General features: G+C 39.4%; 2 protein-coding genes across 10 annotated transcripts in view; one reads left to right on the forward strand and one right to left on the reverse strand.

The window, feature by feature from the left end:
• LOC101951994 (A-kinase anchor protein 7) overlaps positions 1-21,928 on the forward strand; it is a 166,760-nt gene that overhangs the window by 136,243 nt on the left and 8,589 nt on the right. Inside the window, exons 8-9 of one of the 8 annotated variants that reach the window (XR_010599651.1) lie at positions 1,012-1,717; positions 1,778-2,270. The exons of 2 other annotated variants lie outside the window; for them this stretch is intronic. Coding sequence is in view for 3 of the 6 variants with exons in the window: in XM_005280274.5 (XP_005280331.2) it covers positions 1,012-1,211 (200 nt within the window). In the remaining 3 variants the exon portion in view is untranslated. Of the gene's footprint in view, positions 1-38; positions 2,271-20,351; positions 20,531-21,928 lie in introns of those variants that run through there. 5 more of the 8 variants (XR_010599652.1, XM_065588638.1, XM_065588643.1 and 2 more) reach the window with 5 other exon arrangements.
• MSH5 (mutS homolog 5) overlaps positions 1-21,928 on the reverse strand; it is a 210,006-nt gene that overhangs the window by 67,094 nt on the left and 120,984 nt on the right. The window lies entirely within an intron of this gene.

Raw genomic sequence — 21,928 nt, forward strand, 5'->3', positions numbered from 1 at the left:
GGCAATTAGTTACTTCTCTTGTCTGTTATGGTATGTAGGTGAAAAGAATGGGGCAGAGCCAGATGATGCGGAATTGGTGAGCCTCAGCAAAAAGCTGGTGGAGAACGCAGTTCTAAAGGCGGTACAGCAATATCTAGAAGAAACTCAAACCAAAAACAGACAGACTGATGGAAGCCCAGTGAAAACGGAGGAAGCAGCTAGTGGCAATAAGAATGAAAAATGATAATGATAACAGAAAGTGAGCGCTGTGAGAATGCCAAGGAAGCACAAATCCACTAAGAATAACCATCAAAACATGTCCCAGCTCCCTGTTCAGATCTGCTAAGTTACGCTGGCTGACTTGCATTATGCTTTGTGAGCGTCTCGGACCAGAAATGTGTTCTGAATCGAGGGGCACTAACAAACACTTTCCTGAAAAGCGTTTGCATTGCTGAAAAACGACTGAATGCTGGGAAAGATGATTGGGAAAAAAAGACAAGATTTTGAAATAAAAAGATCGAACTTTCACAAGCTCTTAACTACAGAGAATCTCTTCATAGCTTTCGAAGAGGAACTGAACCCCTTGTGTATGCCTTTTGCACTGAAATGAATGGCCATGGAACAACGCCCTGCCATAAGTGAAAACAATGCGAGCTACATTGTTTGGCAGAGCTGCATAACTGCTCACTTGATCTAGAATTCCACATTCTGCTGCAAAGCTAAGAGCAGTCAATGCTCAACTAAAAAAGTTACCACTAGAGATGTTTATCACAGATACTATTACACAGTAGGTAATATCATGGGAGTTTCTCTTGAATGTGACACTATGAAGTGTTCTTCACTTTTCAGTAAAGTTTGTTCACATAAATTATATTTTTTGACAAAACACTACCTTTTTATATACAATAAACATGGGTGAAATTCTAAGTACTTAAAGAAAACACATGCCTGTTTTGATACATTAATGCCATACTTTAATATTTAGAAATGACAGTTATATGCAAAATGTATTGTATCATTCTTTTCCTCTAGGGAAGAGCCATGAATCAGACTTAATAAAGAAAGCCTTACGCAGAGAATCACTGGCCCTGTTATCAAAACTGAATAAGATAAAGGAGCTCTTATCAAACCCTGAGACACGGATGAAAATTAACAGGGAACTGTTTCAAGACAGACATAAACAGCAGTCGTCATTAAAAAGTCATGTTGACTCCAACTCTCCAGCTATGTGATTGTAAATAGCTATGGTGTAAAATCTCATATAGTTGTTTTATGATGAAAAATATTGTTTTTGCAAGTTTTCCATCTCTTTTTTTATACAGCCAATATAAATGAAAGCCAATATAGTATGTGGTATTGTGTTAAAATACATGCACAGAAAAGAACAGACTGTTTACTGATGAGTTATAGTAGCTCTCTAGATCAATTTTTGGATGGATGGATGGAAGAAAGGAAAAAGTTAAGGATGCAGGTCTGTGTCATGATTCTGCCACAGAAACACTAATTTCTGATCAAACACTGTGGCAATTCTAGAACACATACTCTCAAAGTGATTTTTAAAATGTATAGCTGAAGAAGGCATTTTTAAATGATTAGTCTTTTCTGTATATGCTGGTGTTTTGGGTTGGCCCTGATTCTTGTTTGTTAGTTAATCAGCACTTGAATACACATGTACACATGCTGAAATGTTTTTTCTGCTATTGTTTACATGCAAGCAAGAATGTTTTAATCTCTCAAGGTAAAGTCCTGGCTCCACTGAGGTCATTGGCAAAGTTTCCATCGACTTCAGTGGAGCCAGGATTTCACCCTCATTATTTATTGTTCAAATAATCATTGTTCAGAATATTTGCCTTGTCACTTCTGTGGAAACAAGACGCTTCTTGTTTTTATTTCTGTTATTTCCTCCATCTCTTTGCCCTCTGCTATGTGAAAAGGGGTCTGAACCTGTATTCCATGTGCACTCAACATATCTACTGAGTTCAGTGGAAGTATTGGGTGCACACATACAAAAATGCAGGATGGGGCCCAATATTAGCACTTTTTAAGCATTTGTGGAAACTGCCTACAATTGTAAAATCATCTACTTAATCATGCATTCTGTGATCAATATCAGATTTGTACTGGTAGAACTGCAGTATAAATATTAAGGTTTTATTCATCAACTATGAAATTGTATTGGTATTTTATCTCATGGATCAGCTATTTTTTTCTCAAGTGATAAATGAGAGCGTATTGAAAAATGCATCTTATGTATTCAAGTCCATCTTCCTAATAAAAACATTTTCTCTTTGCACTGTGTCATCTTCCCCCTCAAATGGGCTTAGATAAAATGAAGTACCTACTTTGAAGGTAACTGTAGCAGAGGTAATTAAATGACTTGGGTGCAACTCCTCCCTCCCCCACCAACTCATACCTAATTATATGATTTTGGCTGTTATGCCCAGGTGAGAATATTGAATCTGGATGCTGAAACCCTATAAATTAAGTCCTGAATCTTTCCGAATCAGTATATATTGGAAGAAAATGCCTACCAGCCCATTACATTTTTAATGATGCCCCATGTCAAAATTTAAAGGACAAGACACCGAATAACCCTGGAGATGAACATTTTTGAAGTTTCTTTGCTACATTGTATACTACGTGGGTTAGAAAGAAGTACAATTTACTATGTGCCCAAATCCTAACCTCGTTGAAATCAAGTGTTGACAGAGGAAGCAGTTCAGGATTGGGTCCCATACATAGGTGCTGGAACTAAGGGTGCTGCCACACCCCTTGGCTTGAAGAGGTTTCCGTCATATACAGGGTTTACAGATTGGTTTAATGGCTCTCAGCACCCCTGGTCCCATATGTCCATCCACAGTTCATTTGTGAAAGAAAGGAAAGAAGGAAATTTGCCATCAGTATTGGAAATAAAAATCCCAATTTTCAAAAGTGGCTGCATAAATTACACACACACAGCAATACCCACTTTATGGGCCCAGAATATGGTTGGTTATCCCTTAGGCTAGCTAAAGACAGAAGGGAAAAATGGAGAGGTACTTATTAGCACATGTGCTGGTTTATCAATAGTATGCTATTCATCACCGCATCAACAATTTATGTCTGTAGAGCAAGATAGACAAGAATAATCAACCAGGCAATCAGATGCATAAACAAAGGAGCTATACTATGTCTGAACTGAGTTTAAGCGGAAAAAAAATTACCATTTTTATTAGCTGTTTTCTCCTCCTAAACAGTCTAATCCCAATACTTTTCAACTAATTGGCTATGGCGACTAGTATTGTCATGTGAATTTATCAAAAACTTTTATTTCCTGCCAAAACACTTAGAAAAGACTATTTTTATAACCCAAGTTATGTCTGGTGGTGCTAGCCTGTCACTTTAGAGCCATGAGACTCTGCAGCCATACTGTTGTGGCCTTGTATACAGATTTGAATAAAGGCATTGTGTGGCATGACATACTGTTGATATGATGGTTGCCCTGGAAAACCTGGGCATAAAATCATAGAACTGGAAGGGACCTTGAGAGGTCATCTCATCCAGCCCCCTGCACTCATGGTAGGTCTGAGACAAGTGTTTGTCTGCTCTTAAAAATCTCCAAATGATAGAAATTCCACAACCTCCCTCGTAAGTTTGTTCCAGTGCTTAACTACTCTGACACTTTAGGCTGGACATTAGGAAAAACTTCCAAACTGCCCTTGCTGCAACTTAAGCCCATTACTTCTTGTCCTAGCCTCAGCAGTTAAGGAGAACATTTTTCCCCCCCTCCTCCTTGCACCTAACTTTTATGTACTTGAAAACTGTTATGCCCCTGCTAAGTCTTCTCTTCTTCAGACTAAACAAACTACAGGACCCCACTTGATATGCCTTTTCAGTTTGACAGTGAACCACTCATAACTACTCTCTGGGAATGGTTTTCAATTAGGTATGCACCCACCTGATAGTAGCTCCATATTTAGGTTGTATTTCCCCCATTTCCTTATTAGAAGGTCATGTGAGACAAGATATACCACATTTACCACTTCCCCCTATCCACAAGGCTTGTTACCCTGTCAAAGAAAGCTATTTGGTTGGTTTGACATGATTTGTTCTTGACAAATTTATGCTGACTATTACTTATCACCTTATTATCTTCTAGGTGTTTGTAAATTGATTGCTTTATTATTCGCGCCGTTATCTTTCCAGGTACTGAAGTTAAACTGACTGGTCTGTAATTCACCAGGTTGTCCTTATTTCCCTTTTTATAGATTGGCACTATATTTGTCCTTTTCCAGCCCTCTGGAATCTCTCCCTTCTTCCATAACTTTTCAAAGATAATTACTAATGGCTCAGATATCTCCTCAATCAGCTCCTTGAGTATTCTAGGATGTATTTCATCAGAGCCTGGTAACTTGAAGACATCTAACTTGTCTAAGTGATTTTTAACTTGTTCTTCCCCTATTTTAGCCTCTGATCCTATCTCATTTTCACTGGCATTCACTACATTAGACCTCCAGTCACTAATAGCCTTTTTGGTGATAACCATAACAAAAGAAGTCATTAAGCACTCTGCCATTTCCACATTTTCTGTTATTTCCCCCCACCCCCACTGAGTATTTAAACAATGGTTTGTCCAATTTTAGCTTCTATGTCTAACCAACACATTCTAACTTTCTCACATTGAGTAGGTCACTTCTGAGCACTGCCAGCTAGGACTTGTCCAGGTAACATGCGGAGATGTGCCTCAAAGGTGGTTTTAAGGATTGTTAAAATAACTGGAAAAATCAGTAAATCAATTAATATTCATGCCATCTCTGAGGTATAAAAACAGCAACACTTCCATGGAGGAAATATGTATTTGAAAAGAGCGGGTGTAACTAAGTACTTATGCTTTGGAACCAGATGATACTAAGTGAATCTGAACATGAAGAAAGTGTACTTGCTTTGGAACCTAGATAAAGGGCCAGATTTGCCCATCTATAGGATTAAACCAGAGGTTAATTGCATAAATGGAAGTTAACATCAAGGATAAATGTGTGTCAACCTTGGGTAACAGTAAAACCAAATGGCATTTTCTTTCTTGACTTAAAGGATGATATCAATTCAATTGTTAATAGGGACTTGACAGGTAGGGCCATACCTTAACTCTCAGTAGTACTTTAAGTCAACAAGTGGTCTCACTGAATTCAATTGACTAATATTTTGATAAAGTAATCCTCTGTTAGAGTTTCACAGTCTGGCTCTTAGACCTCAAAAGTTATCAGCTATATTTACAGGGATCTCTAGTGTACACATAAATACACTTGCTAGGTCTTATTTTGTTCTCAGCAGCTATGTGTGTCTCTAACACGGATCCAAGAGGAGGGTCAACTTACACTGGGGACTTTTCAATAGTGTTTAAGCCTATTGCCAATCTAGCAATGCTTTATGTATTTTGTTAGAACTGTGATTTTATCAAGATCTATAGTGATATCCAAAACTTTCATAAAATAAGGTGTTGGTAAAAATGAAACAGGAAAGAAATTGCAAAGGCAACAGTATTCAGCACGGCTTGTAAAGTCATGTTTTTAGTCCAAATACATTTTTATGCAATTCAGTTATATAAACAGGGTGGATCGATTCAAATAATGGATTTTAATGATGATTTAAGTCAGCAAGCAGAAAAATCTTGAATTAAATAATCAATTTTAATCTTGTTTTGTAATTGAACTTTTCACCTATTTCCCTAAAGAAAGGCTGATTTCATAGGTTGGTAACCATTAAAACATGTTGACTTGCAAGTAAATACAGTCTTTGCTTTAAGTTTGCTACTCCTTTTTGCTAACTGGATGATGCACTATATATCTATATGTATTTTTAAGCAATTATATAGCTTAATATGCATTTCCCCAGATTCTTAATTTTTACATTTATGTTAGAAAATGATGAACACAATATTTCTTATTTGGTAGATTATTTTCTCTCATTTGTGTCAAGTTAAATTTGGATGGAAACTGAAATTCAATTACAAATGAACTAAACCAGCATATTAAAATTGTTTTTATTAGTTAAATAAAAATTACCTTAAATGTGTTGGATACTTAAGAAAAAAGTTTAATGAAACATATATATTTAAAACTCACTGATTTATTAAACAAAGGAAGTATATCCGGAGTTAGGTGATTTGAAGTTACTGTTTCTGGTCAGTGTGTCCTTCAAGATTTTAGAACTAGTATATCTTGTCCTCTCACACCTCAATTTTTATTCATAGATTGGAAAAGAAAAGAAAAAATGGCATTACTACTTTTTAAACTCCCAATTGGTTTCTCAACTTTGAATTAATTAGTAATTGAAATTAAAAAGTGAATAAACTAAAATGAAGTAAACATTCTCTGGGCACTTGCAAAAGTGGCTACTGCTTTCAAAGACTAGTTTAGCATTTCAGCTTTCTTTAAAACTTCAGCTGCAAAGATGAATTGCTTAAATATTATTTAATTTTAAATGATTTTAATAGTATGATTATAGTAAGTTTAGACCTTTTGGGGTGTCAATTTAAAATAAGTTTATTTTTAAAGAGAAAAAATAATTTTAAAAATCATTTCTATTCTCTACCCCAATATGAAACAGTGTATTAATGCAATTAAATGTAAATCGAAAGCTAACATTAAATCTGAAAACACTGGATGAGTCAATGAAATATGCTCTCTGTGGGCCTAACCCATTTCCCACTGAAAGCGTTCCAGTGACTGCAGTGAAGGCTGATGGGAGCCTGTGGACTGGTAAACAAAGGTACTCAGTGAATTTATCAAACTTTGTTTTCTCCTATTTCTAACCTGGGCTTTTACTGTGTTTGTACAAACTTTTTAAAAACCTCTATTAACTGTTTCTTTTTGTACAATGTTAATGGACTATCCTTTTGATTTAGCCCCAATCTGAGTATCTGAAACATTACTCGGTGCAGTTCTCTAGTGAACTCTCCTGATGGAGTCACTGGCCTCTCAAAAAAGATCAGGTAACTGGACAGAGAAGGCTCTGATCTTCCTCCCCAAGCAATGCCGTAGGAGAGTTCATGGAGGGCAGGGGGGGCTGTATGTACTCTCCTAGAGCCAACCAAATAACCAGATAAGTTATGTGATTAATTGGCAGCCAGTTAAGGTAAGGTATGCTTTAGCTTTGTGAAAAATACTCTAAATAAAGTTAATGGGCAAGTTTATTTAAATTGTATGTTTTAGTATTTGAATTGTATTATATATGCCTCTCTAAAATTCCACAGAATGACAAAGCAGTTCTTTAGCTGGTAAAGGTTTTAATGTGCCTTAAAAATAACTGCCTAGTCCCAGAATATGATGTTCAATAGAAATTGTCTGGATTCTTTGATTTGAGTAACTGTAATGTTTTATGCAAAGTTATTGATCGTGTGGAAAAAGCAACAAGAAGTCATATAGTTCTTGCAGGAAAAGGTGACACATCAAGCTCTGGAAGTGATTATGCATTAATGCATAAATGTAGTTTACTTCATCATTCCTTTGATCAATACAATTTCCGAACAGCAAAGTTCTTAGTGTGTACTCATCTCCTCATTTATATTCTCCTTATGTCTTTGATGAGAACATTTGTCTTGACTGAAAACCAGCCCTGAGAGACTGCTGGGCTGAGAAATAAAACATTCATGCGCAAGCAACAATTAGAACAATTCATTGGAAAACAAAGAGTGATATACCTGCCATGCCATTCCCAAGTAATAGCTAATGGAGTACTGCAACAATTAGCAAAAAAATGTTACAGTAAGAGGTGGATATGACACATCTTACTGGAGGATACAAGTTCCATTTTCTGGATGTGGATAACTATGCTTACATCAGTCCTTGTAAAGTTCAAACAAAATTGAAATCCGAAGTGAATATTCAGGGAAAGAGATTTATGCCACCCGCCATCACCACAGTATGGATTAGCAATAGATATAAATTAAAAGCAATATACCAGCTCATAACCAGGCTTATATCTGCACAATAGTTTACTTAGCTTCCTCCCTACACAGCAGCAGAAAATGGTCTTCAGAGGGTATCAAAGAGTCTGGATAGATTTTAAACTGTGATTTAAAGAAAGGAAATGGAGACAGGAGGCGGGTGGAGTGGAGTAAGTGAAGGCTAGCCATGGTACCAAGTGTGGATAATCATGGCAAGGGAGACTAAGAAAGCTGAGAACAGAGAAGCTGAATAAGTGGTTAGGGAAAGAGGTACTGTATATATTAGATGTTGAACTGAGTGACTTGATTGTTGAAAAACCAGCAAGACAATTTCAAACTGGATTAAGAAATGGATAAGAAAATAGGGAAGAAAGGGAATATAGGCTTCATCCTGCAAGGAGCTGAGCACTCTGGTCCCCTATCCAGCAAAGGGTTTAAGCATATGCTTAAAGTTAAGCACAAGTTATCCTATTTGATGGGATGGGACCAGAGTACTCCACACCTTGCACAATCAGACCCTACAAGATTCCATTCTCAGAAGGAAAATAGTTTAATTATATTTTGCTCCCACTAGGGTAATGAAGGCTTAAGATCAATCATAAAATGGAGAACTGCAACAGTCAAAGGAATTAATGCCTAAGGATTCCAGCAGGGACACATTTAGAGTAAAAGCAAATTCTCCCTTCAGATATGGGAGGGAAAAGAAAGTTTGGGGGCAAAGAAGGCTCCATGATTTCTACTTTGGGAGCAAGATTCAGTTTGAATTAAGGATAGTAGCAGCATTGAATAAAAAGGACTTTAAGCCAGGAGGAGAACTTTGGCATTGAAGCATAAGAATATTTCACAAGGTCATTATAGGTGTTAGAAGAACCTTCTGTAAATGCTCATGGTCATGAACTGCCAGACAAGGAACAAGAAAACAAAATGAGGAAAGGAGGCATGCCAGGAGCCATTAGTTAAATTGAAACACAGCAGCCAGTTTAAGCACAGCTTAAAAGAATGAGCCAAAATGTACAGTGGAACAAAGATAAGAAATACTGAAATGATGGGAGATAATAGCATGACCCACACGTTGGCAGTCAAATAGTGTGTTTGTGTCTCAGAAGCACTAGTCTGCTAGTCACACATTTTAGCAGAAAAGCTAAGTGATTGCATTGTTGTGAAGCACCACTATCAAAAAGTATTGAAGTGAAACAACGAAGAAAATACTGCAGGGGAAAAAAAGGCTAAGGCAGGAGACAATGACCTACAATTGAATCTACAAGCTCCATCAGATGCTCTGCGGAGAAAGCAACAAAGCCAGGCTTAAAGCTTCTTACAAGTACAACACACTGTTACAGAAGTTCAGTGGAAGTAAGCGTCTAGCAATTCAAGTGGGTAAGGTAGAAAAAAAAATCTTTGGCTGCACATAAGAAGCTATAGCAATTCAGTCTGAACAATTTCATGAGTTGTAGTGTATTACGCCAGCAGTGGATCAACACAAAACGTAACGCTGTGCGGGAGAGAAAACAAATCTCAGAGAAAGCTCCTATCCCTAAACTGATAGTTATATATAAAATTAACTTAATCACAGTGACATCAAGTTGCTAGTTACATTACTGCATGCCATAAAATAAAGGAAAATTTATAACTTAAAAATGATGGCTATGGGGTAATAAAATGCTCATTCTTTTTATAGCTAATGGAAGTGAGCAGCATATCTGTGTAAACTACTAGGACAGGCCCACAACAAAGGCTGCCAGAATGGCCAGGCAAACCTGAAGATTTGAGAAATTAACAAACTTCCTCCATTGTTAGAACATACAGTACTTTAAAATAAAGTGTGCCACAGCTCAGCACTAGAACGCAAACACTTTTAGCACAATGGTTATTAGTGAAGGAAAGTCATAGAGCGCAGCCAAACCAGCATACGAATAAATGAAGGAGCTAAGGAAGCAGGTTTCCTAAGAGATAGTGAGGAAGTGGGGAGAAAAGATCAAAATAAAGCCATGTCTACACTAGGAACACTTTACATGCCAGATGCGCTAAAGATTCATATGTCTCTTCATGCTTCAACCACCATTCCAGAAGACATGCTTCCATGCTGTTGATGGCTTCTGCTTGATAACGATCCAAAGTAGTGCAGACTAACATGTTCATTTTCATCATCTGAGTCACCAGCAGAAGATTGATTTTCTTTTTTGGTGGTTTGGGTTCTGTAGTTTCTGCATCAGAGTGTTGCTCTTTTAAGACTTCCAAAAGCATGCTCCACACTTCATCCCTCTCAGGTTTTGGACGGCACTTCAGATTCTTAAACCTTGGGTCAAGTGCTGTAGCTATTTTTAGAAATCTCACATCGGTACCTTCTTTGCGTTTTGTCAAATCTGCTGTGAAAGTGTTCTTAAAATGAGACGGCTATAACATGAAATATATGCAGAATGAGGGTAAAACAGAGCAGGAGACATACAATTCTCCCCCAAGGAGTAAAGTCACAAATTTAATTGATGCATTATTTTTTTAATTAGCATCATCAGCATGGAAGCATATCCTCTGGAATGGTGGTTGAAGCATGAAGGGACATATGAATCTTTAGCGCATCTGGCACGTAAATATCTTGCAATGCCAGCTACAACTGTGCCATGCAAACGCCCGTTCTCACTTTCAGGTGACATTGTGAACAAGAAGCGGGCAGCATTATCTCGTGCAAATGTAAACAAACTTGTTTGTCTTAGTGATTGGCTGACCAAGAAGTAGAACTGAGTGGACTTGTAGGCTCTAAAGTTTTACGTTGTTTTATTTTTGAATGCACATTTTTTGTACATAAATTCTACATTTGTAAGTTCAACTTTCATGATAAAGAGATTGCATTACAGTACTTGTATGAGGTGAATTGAAAAATTATTGTTGTTTACAGTTCAAATATTTGTAATCAAAAATAAATATAAAGTGAGCACTGTACACTTTGTATTCTGGATTGTAATTGAAATTAATATATTTGAAAATGTAAACATCCAAAAATATTTAAAATAAATGGTATTCTATTGTTGTTTAACAGCGCAATTAATCACGATTCATTTTTTTAATTGCACGATTAATCACGATTCATTTTTTTAATCACTTGACAGCCCTGCTAACTAAGTCTTCATTGGGCCCTTCTACCAGCATGGCTATATTGGTCACAAAGTGCATCTTATCACACTGCTGACCGAGACAGTTATACTGGCAAAAATCTGCCATACAGACTTGGCCTAATCTGAGAGTAGTCCAACTGGCATATGCCCTGCTCAATCATCCCTAGTGAAGATAAATCAGGACACCAACATTTATGGATACAAAAAAAGGAATATCTAATCACCTACTCTTAATAGTCCTTAAGAGACAACGACAGAGTGAATAACTATAATGGCTCTAGCCCGTTCTTAGGTAGCAACAAAACCAGTACGAACCAGACAAGTTAGACTGAGAAAACTAGATTGAAGGTCTCAGACCCAGGCTCCAGCCTGAGCCTGGAATCTACACAGCAATGAAACAGCCCCACAGCCCGAGCCCCACAAGCCTGACTCAGCTGGCATGGGCTAGCCAGGGGTGTATAGTTGCTGTGTAGACAGGCCCTGAGAGACCTAGAGGCAGGAGGATCTGGATTGGCTAGGAGAATGTAGGCTGGTTCTGTTCCTGTAACTTCAAAGGAAAGTCTTTCTATCTTAGCTTGCAGTGAAGTGTAAGATTAGATATTTAATGCTTTGTTCCAACTGCTAAATAAAAATACTTTGTTTTGTTTTAAGAAGTCTATTGGTCACAGGCTCCCCAGTGGTGGAAATGCAGGTGCCCAAAACTTAGCTGGACTTACAGGATGATAAGCGATTGGTATGCCTGGAGCAGTATACCTGGCTTCTGGTCTAAGCACAGAAAGGCAACAGGCCCAAGACCTAAGGTAGATGCACTCAGAACACCAGAGAGATCTAGTTTAGACCAGTACTGAGAAGAGAGCTTGTCAGTTACTATCAAGTATATATCACTTCACTTGTGGGTTGATGAATTAATGCTACCTAATAATATTGGAGAGTCAGACAGGCCCTATCTAAAATGTGGAAAACGAGGTGTTTAGAAAACATGGTAGCTAATGTGTATTAACTAATATAGTTGTATAATATCAGTTAGCACCTAGCGTAGACACAGACTAACATTTTCTCAGCATACCTCATTTTTCTATCCCAGACAAAGCCACAGAGAAGATGGAAATCTGTGACTTCCTATAGCAATGATTGATCACAAATTACATTCATGGAATATGTGACAAAACTAGAAAACATACAGGGGCTCACATTTGATCACACCGTGTGATCTTCCTTCATCTCTTAACTGCATGATTTTTCTTTCCCAGTTCACACATTTTTGAAAGCAGATTTACTTGTATTTTATAGAAGTTGCCTTGAAGAGTCTGTTTTAGAATCAGCAACCATAAGCCACATTGTACCACGTTATTATTTGTGTCCATCTGTTTTTCATTATTGACTTTCTGTATTCTTTGTTTTCACTTGTTTATGCAAGATTAGTTTCAAAATAAAAATGCTAGCCAAGCCAACACAGCACAGTCCTGACTAGTATCAGAGGGGTAGCCGTGTTAATCTGAATCTGTAAAAAGCAACAGAGGGTCCCGTGGCACCTTTAAGACTAACAGAAGTATTGGAGCATAAGCTTTCGTGGGTGAATGCCCACTTCATCAGACGCAAGTAATGGAAATTTCCAGAGGCAGGTATAAATCAGTATGGAGATAACGAAGTTAGTTCAATCAGGGAGGGTAAGGTGCTCTGCTAGCAGTTGAGGTGTGAACACCAAGGGAGGAGAAACTACTTCTGTAGTTGGATAGCCATGCACAGTCTTTGTTTAATCCTTATCTGATGGTGTCAAATTTGCAAATGAACTGGAGCTCAGCAGTTTCTCTTTGGAGTCTGGTCCTGAAGTTTTTTTGCTGTGATCTACAACCCATCCTGGACAATGATCCCTCACTTTCACAGACCTTAGGAGGCAGGCCAGTCCTCGCCCACAGACAACCTGCCAACCTTAAGCATATTCTCACCAGCAACCACGCACCGCACCATAACAACTCTAACTCAGGAACCAACCCATGCAACAAACCTCGATGCCAACTCTGCCCACATATCTACACCAGCAACACCATCACAGGACCTAACCAGATCGGCTACAACATCACCGGCTCATTCACCTGCACATCCACCAATGTTATATATGCCATCATGTGCCTGCAATGCCCCTCTGCTATGTACATTGGCCAAACTGGACAGTCACTACGCAAGAGGATAAATGGACACAAGTCAGATATCAGGAATGGCAATATACAAAAACCTGTAGGAGAACACTTCAACCTCCCTGGCCACACAATAGCAGATGTAAAGGTAGCCATCTTACAGCGTCTGATGAAGTGGGCATTCACCCACGAAAGCTTATGCTCCAATACTTCTGTTAGTCTTAAAGGTGCCACAGGACCCTCTCTTGCTTAGTCCTGACTATGCACTCCATGGCATTGCATTCTAGCATCCCCATAACATAGAAACTTCAAAATTGATCCAACTGATATTTGAAATGTTATGGACACTTTCAGGCTTTGTAAAGGAAAGAAATTTCTCAAACCATAGGAAAAAATGAGTATTCAGTGCACAAAATATTCCCTTTATTAATTGGTACCCTCAGACAGTTACTAAAGGGAGAAGGGGAAGGGAGAGGAGGATAGTCAGTCCTTGGCTGGGCTAGCACCAATGCAAATATTTTTATTTCATTATTATTCGTATTACAGATTAATCGATTTTAAAGCCAGAAGGAACACATTATGATCATTTAGTCTGACCTGCATAACACAATGCCATAGAACCACACCTTCTGGTTGGCACCTAGAGACCACAGATGAGATTGGGGCCCCATTGTGCTAGGCATTATACAAAATATAATTCTTCTAATTTGTAATATGTAACTGTGGATGTCCACCTTGTGCTTTGGGCAGGTATCCCATAAATTGAAGCCACTACCTAACACAAAAGGTCTTCCATAAATATATCTATATTAGCCTTTCCCCTCCTCAACTGCTTTAATAAAGAGAAAAATAAAAGATCAAAATTCTGGACTCTGGCAGATCAAGGGCATGGGAAACAAGTTCCAGTCAAAGGACCTCTCAACGACCAGCCCTCTGGGCTCAGCTTCCTCCCATTTAAGTAGTGAGAGAACAGAAATACAGGTAGACTCTTGAACGTGTTAGGAAAGCTAGTCACTTGCTTTCTGTAAAAGATTTATAGTATTATGGTTTACATTTAACTTGCATCAGGTTTCAATAAATATCAGGTAATCCTCTTTAGGCAGGGCTGCAAGCATCATATGAAAGAAAACTAACCTGTTATATTAAATCAGGCTGCTTTAGGATCATCTCCCACAGTTTTAAAACTGAACATTTCATCACTGTTTCACTGAACTAAATTCACCTCTTAGGCAAAGTAAAACACATCAAGGGTGGGGTTTTGAAAGCACTCAGTATTGGCTTAACTCTGCACCCATTGAAGCCAATGGGAGTTAGAGTTAGGCCAATGATGAGTGCTTTTGAAAATCTCATCTTGAGTCTCAGGGGGTAAAGCTGATTAGATGATGAAAAGATAGGTTTGTGAATATATTAGCAAATAAATGACTCAAATTATAGTTGCTGCTATTCATAGAGTCAAATCATCATTAATGAATATTCATCTGACTGTTGCTATTAAAAGTGTTCAAGTGTCTTGACATTTGATTAGCACTGGGAACTTATCTGGGGTTTAAGTTTCACTATTTGCCTGTTAAAAAGTTTGTCATGCAGAGAGGGAAAAGACAATCCACCACATGACCATCTGTACTACACGTAACAAACTGAAGGCTATTTGAATAAGCAAATTACCTGAAACTAAACTTCCCCCATGTGTTCCACTCTGATTACCAAAGCAAAAATAATAATTTCAATCATCACACAATATATTGAGGGAAGCAGAAGTCCTGGAAAATGCTTATGGGATGATTTTGTAGTCCGTATATATTTTTGTTTGGTACTAAAAAAGCAAACATGATTCTGGGATGTATTAACAGGTGTGTTGTGAGCAAGTCATTCTTCCGCTCTACTCTGTGCTGGTTAGGCCTCAGCTGGAGTATTGTGTCCAGTTCTGGGCACCGCATTTCAAGAAAGATGTGGAGAAATTGGAGAGGGTCCAGAGAAGAGCAACAAGAATGATTAAAGGTCTTGAGAACATGACCTATGAAGGAAGGCTGAAAGAATTGGGTTTGTTTAGTTTGGAAAAGAGAAGACTGAGTGGTGACATGATAGCAGTTTTCAGGTATCTAAAAGGGTGTCATAAGGAGGAGGGAGAAAACTTGTTCACCTTAGCCTCTAAGGATAGAACAAGAAGCAATGGGCTTAAACTGCAGCAAGGGAGGTCTAGGTTGGACATTAGGAAGAAGTTCCTAACTGTCAGGGTGGTTAAACACTGGAATAAATTGCCTAGGGAGGTTGTGGAATTTCCATCTCTGGAGATATTTAAGAGTAGGTTAGATAAATGTCTATCAGGGATGGTCTAGACAGTATTTGGTCCTGCCATGCGGGCAGGGGACTGGACTCGATGACCTCTCGAGGTCCCTTCCAATCCTAGAATCTATGAATCTAACTCAGACCTGAAGAGCAGACCCAGAGATGCAAAGCTCAGTATAGGAGGATACACAGTGTGTAACAATCCTTCGCATTTGGTGACAACTTTTGCCCAAAGATCTCAAAGTGCTTTAACAAAGGTGGATCAAGTATTGTGGTGCACTGGGTAGTATTGTTTTATTGCTGGATGGGATCAGAACAGTTCAGCTGTGTCACAGAAATGCTCCTTTAACTCAAGTGGCAGAAGCCAGGACTTCTGTAGGAGGAAGATCTTAGTTTTTAGCCACCCAGCTACAGTGAAGTTCCAAGAGGCCATGACGAGCAGCATTGTGACAACCATGTGATTCTAAGTGGCCCTGGGTTTGTTCCACTATTCGCAGATAAGATGAGGCGTTGAGTGTAAGTGGTTCACATGCCAGAGAGATTACCCAGCAAATCAGTGGCAGCATCAGGAATAGGAACCAAGGGTGAAATTCTGGCTCCACTGAAATTAATGAAAGTTTTGCCATTGACTTCATTACAGCCAGATTTCACCCCAACTCTCGTTCCTCAGCTATAACCACTCAACAAATCTTTCTCCTCAATAAACTGTTAATAGCTTCACTGTTACACATTAGCCACTACTTGTACCACTGCACTCTGAAAATCCTGCAGCTGAAACAGCCCCATGGGGTCACAGGCACTCATAAGGATGCTCTAAGTTGCACCCTGGGCCAAACCATTCCCTGGAACAGGCAGCAACAAAAATAGTAGAATATGGTCCTGGACAACTGGGATCTTAAGCCCCACCAGAAATGTAAGGATTGCATGAATAAACAAACACTTTGAGAAACTTGGAAGTAGACAATTTTAGTCATGGTGCAATACTACTCATTAATGTGATACTCATCAGCTATGCTATTAATTAACTATAGCCCCCAACTAAAAAGAAAAAAAAAAAAAGGTTGTCTACACCCTTGCATATAGTCACCTTCTCTCTCCCACCCTCCCATCCTTTTATGCCAAAGGCATTTCAGTCAGACTGACAATTCAGCAGAGCGCATTGGGCAAAACATCAAGGCTTGGTCTACACTACCCCCCTAATTCGAACTAAGGTACGCAACTTCAGCTACGTGAATAACGTAGCTGAAGTCGAAGTACCTTAGTTCGAACTTACCTTGGTCCACACTGGGCAGGCAGGCTCCCCCGTCGACTCCGCGGTACTCCTCTCGCCGAGCTGGAGTACCGCAGTCGACGGCAAGCACTTCCGGGTTCGACTTATCGCGTCCAGACTAGACGCGATAAGTCGAACCCAGAACTTCGATTTCCAGCCGTCGAACTAGCTGGTAAGTGTAGCCAAGGCCCTAGACTACGATAGATTCATGGCGGCAAGAGATTAGGCTTCCTCTATTATCTCAGGAGAGACCTTTTTAAAGGAAAGTTCTTATTGTTCTATTACCTCAAAACAGACCTGGAGGTTCAATAGCAAAAATAATTAAAGCCCAAAGAACTTTAATTTTTCATTCTAGTTTTGGGATGGCGTGAGCATTGCCACAGACAGGGATATGACAACATATGTATGAAAGAGATATACAACTCTGATATTCCATTATGCAGGAATTAAGACAAGTGGAGAGAAAATAAACTGGTTTGTGTTCCTTTCAAATACATGGCTGCACTATATTCAGCTTATCTGGGTTAATACTTCAGAACTGAGGGAATGGGTAAAACTCACAATCTCCATTATTCAGGAACAGGATCTAAATTTTTGTTTTAAAAATACTCAACAGCTTAAGCTTTAAATTCAGCTGCTCTGTGAAAGAAGCTGATTATATTACATTTAGCCCATAGGCTTTGAAATGCTGCTGTTATATATTTTATCATTTACTGGAAAAGCACTGACCCACCAATCTGCAATCAGATTATTGGTATCAATCTAATTATGGAGTGCATAAATTCAGTAAAACCTACTGGAGGTGATAAGAAGCACAGCTCATCCTTTCATATCCTAGAGGGATTTTCATGCTCCAGCAAGGTCTCTCTCACCACTGGTAGAAGGAATTATTCCCCCCCACCCCCAATTGCTTGGCTCAGTTCAGAATTAAGTATTTGCACTTGAAGAAAGAGGAAATTAATTTCTTATAGCAGTAACCTGCTTGCTATTTCTTCCTCAAATTGGAAGCGTGTCTACAAATGTTCAGTAGATACAAAGGGCCTCATAGCACGGGCAAGTGCCACTCCACTGAAGGGATTCTTTCACTCTTTTTGGAATGGAAAAAAGAATAAGGAGAAGACTCCAGAGGACCCTGATGTTCCCTACTGCCTCTATCACACCTACTACCCCAAATGGCTTTTGTGCCCAACACCATCAAAGCTGTTTTCAGCTATCTTCAGGGACTAAGCATGTAGCTTCCATAGTGTTCCTACTCCCTGCTAACCTGGGGAGTTCAAGCCTGGATTCCTGGAATGGCCAGGAATTCCCATAATATTCTGGGCAGGCTCTGTTCTCCTGTTCTTTTTGTCCTCCTTGTGAGGTGCTGGTCTGTTTCCAGTCCCTGAGGGACTTTCTGCCACACCAGATCTTTCAGGCCTTTCTTCCAGGGCACATTCAAATAGAACTTGCAAAGAGTAACAAACTCACAATCAATGCAGGCTTCCAGAAGCCTTTCACTCTTCCCTTCTCACCAGAGCTAGTCACAGGAGCCAACCTCCTACAGTTCCTTCAACTGAGGCATCTCAGCCCTCAAAAGGGAACATCTGATCCCTTCCAAGGTGGGTCTGATAAATTGAACAGGACTGGCTGGTCGCAAGTCCCCTGACCATTACAAGGGGCAGAATTAAAGATTCCTGTTCTGTCCTTGTTTTCCTTTGATTATTCCTCACAGCTTTACAGAAGCACATGTGCACATGAACTGTGCAACAGTGGATGTCCTGTCAGCATAGAAAGATATATTCTATGGTAAAGTCCTACACTGATGGGGAGAGGACTGGGTCACATAATAGGGTTTTTCCTTCTCTAATTTCTTTATTGTCTCTGATTATGTATTTGAGGAGCATCATGGCATTTAATTCCATCAGATGTTTGGAATATGTAATGCTGCAGAATGCTTTTCTGATACTATAGAACCTCAGAGTTACGAACTGACCAGTAAACCACACCCCTCATTCGGAACCGGATGTATGCAATCGGGCAGCAGCAGGGGAGGGGGAAAAAAAGCAAATACAGTACTGTGTTAAACTAAATAAAAGGGAAAGTTTAAGAAAAGATTTGACAAGATAAGGAAAATTTCTGTACTTTTTAATTTAAATTAAGATGGTTAAAAGTAGCATTATTCTTCTGCATAGTAAAGTTTCAAAGCTGTCTTAAGTCAATGTTCAGCGCAAACATTTGAAAGAACCAACATAAGTTCTGAACAACCTTTGTTCCCAAGGTTTCCTAACTAAGGTTCTATTGTATGTCCATTCAATAGAATACAAATAACGATGCATATGGTGAAAAACCTCTCACACGTTGCTAAACCGCACCCAGTTTCCAAGCACAAGTGTGTTACATTTACAGATCTGACCTGCTATGCCATTAGGAGGACTACAAGCCTGGTGGAGTGATAGTTTTGCACAGAAGCAGACTCTGCTGGCCCCAAAAATGATTCTACTCTTTGAACATATTTGGATCAGAGTTGAAAAGTGATCTCTTCTAACAGCGTTTCCCAAACCTGAGGGATGAGGGGCCAGCTGTGGGGCACAAACAGACCTCTTCAGGGTCTCTGCTTTCAATCAAAAAAGAAAGTCTCTAGCTGTTACAACTCATGAAGATGATCTTCAAAATGAGACCTGAGTGTAACCAATGCATTAATCTCTTCCTGGGTTTGCAGACAACCAGACATAATAGCTCTGAAGCATGAATTTCCTCACTGATTTCAACAAGTGTTAGTTCAGAAGCCTGTGATGATCTTGTTAATTTTGACATTTAAAGTACTTTGCGGCTCAGAGTAAGCAAAAAGGTAAGTAAGCATCACATTATGAATATCTTCACCAGCATTTCTCAACAAAGGGATAGAAGGGTGGGTACAAAAGAGGTCTACATTAACATGGGTAGGCCTCTAACACAGTCGTTTTCAGACTTTTTTCATTTGTGGACCCCTAAAAAATTTTGAATGGAGGTGTGGATACCTTTGGAAATCTTAGACATGGTCTGTGGACCCCAAGGGATCCATTGACCACACGTTGAAAACCACTGCTCTAACACATGGCTGAGTTACGGGGACCTGGTTGATTTCTTTTTTCTGAACGAGGCTCAGCTTTCAGAAGTTTTGAAAACTCTAGCATACAACGAAAAACACCTTTGCAGCTCTCTGCTCCTTATCTTAAGTGGAATGGAATTAGATGCTTTGAAATACATAAAGTCAAAAGTAGACTGGTTAAAAAACACCAAGCTCATGAAGTTAATGAAGCAGAGTTGTGCAAAACCTATATAACCCTGTGAAATGAAATGGTGGGAAGAGTGGAAGGTGTTAAGTTTAAGTTCTCATTGCCTTAGCCCTGCTTCATAGATTTCAGGCATGTCCCAAAACTAAGGCTCACCAGGAAGGTGTACTGCTGTTTTCATTCAATTGCTCACTCTAGGCAGCTCTAATAATAGCTTACCCAATGCGTAGGGGTGGTGGACAAGTGGCAGTGCAAGCTGTGGTGAAGGGATTTAAGTCCTGATCCAATGCCCACTGAAATCAATGGGAGTCTTTCCACTGATTTCAGTAAATATTGGTTCAGACCTTTAAGGGTGAAACAACCAATTTAGCTCCCTTCTTTTTCCCTTTCATGCAGAAAATCTGCATGAAGATACTGTGATGAACATTACACGCTCCAGCGCAAGGCACTCACCTCCTGCAGTCATCAACGTAATCATCTTGACGTGGAAAAAATTCCCATTTTGCATAGTAAATACAGCTTCTCATCTTACACTGCCAGTTTCCATGCTGCTCAGATGCGAAAGCAAACGGTTGGTGAGTTTTTCATAACAATGTCTTTCGGCATTTCCAGTAATTACTACGCAATTAAGAGGTACTGTGCTTATCTCTCTGCCCAAAGAAAAGCTTCTGAACAGCTGTCAGAACAATTCTGAAACATCCAGATCTCTAAAGGAACATCCTGCATGTTTCCGTAATACCCAATTATCCAGATCAAATATGAGGTGGTATTTCCTCCATGGCGGGGGAAGCTGTAATGATTTAGTAATCAGTTCTTGCCTACAGTTCACTGCCATGAAATCTTTGGAAGCAATTCATATTGAAGAATTGACAATGCTTTGAGGAAGGAGAAGTCAGTGAGAGACAGCAGATATTGTTATGATTCCATATGAATAACTGCAGGAACTGTGTATAGTAACAGTTTCATCTAGAGCCAGATACCTAGATATCTAGAGCCAGAGCTAGACTCCCACTGAAGTTTAAGTTAAAGACTTATAATATCTATATCTAAGGGTATTATATTGCTGCCCAGCACCCTAGTATCTGAACAGCAATAGCAAAGTCCCTAGCAGACCTCCTGGATTCTTTGGCACTTTTCCATTTTTGGGGTCATAACTATACTTAGGATAGGGTTTTTGCTCCCCAGAGAAGTGGGATAGAACATTACATTGCCCATGGTGTGATGGGCATGACTTAACAGAAGCTGAAGGACTTTTTTCTGTGTTTCTGTAAGAGGTTTCAGAGATAAGCAATGCCACATTGTAGGATTGGTATGTCACCATACTTCAAGAGATGTTTCAACCAGATCCTCTCTCAAAATTATGTTTAAAGACAGTGACCCTGCAGAGATAAATTTGCATTGTGAGAAGTTACAGACACACAACCTCAGTTACTGCTGAGGTACATTTTGAATGTGTGGTTTAGGGCATTGTGTGCTCTGTACCATTTATTCTAAGTTGGGCCATAAATCTCTGCAAAAACCAATGAGAATGAGCTTCACTCTTCCAAAATAATATATTATGCAAAGGAACAGAGAAGTTCTCCCAAAGCTCTATATCACAGCCCTGGTAAAGCTCCCTTTGCTGGACACTCAACAGGCTGCTATGTTTGGGTCCCACTACACTAGACATCTATGCCTTAAGCTGAATAACTGTCCCTTTGCTTGGCCTCTCTGGCACATTTCCTGGACACCGGCTTTCTTTCTGTTACCCCTTTCCAGAAATGGGACCTCCCTGTCCAGTTGCCCTTGGCTCCCAAGACCAGCATTGATGCCTACAGACTCCCCGGTAGCTTGAACAAGACACTTACCCAGAGCTCCCCCCCTGCAGGGACTCTTGGTTACAGTTTACCTGTCCAGGGACATGTGAGAGTTGAAGCACATAACACACAGACTTTGCAAAAGGTTCCAAAGCCAATCACGCTTTACTCTAGACA

This window comes from Chrysemys picta, chromosome 3 (genome assembly GCF_011386835.1).
Source record: "Chrysemys picta bellii isolate R12L10 chromosome 3, ASM1138683v2, whole genome shotgun sequence".
In the NCBI taxonomy this organism is placed as follows: Eukaryota; Metazoa; Chordata; order Testudines; family Emydidae; genus Chrysemys; species Chrysemys picta.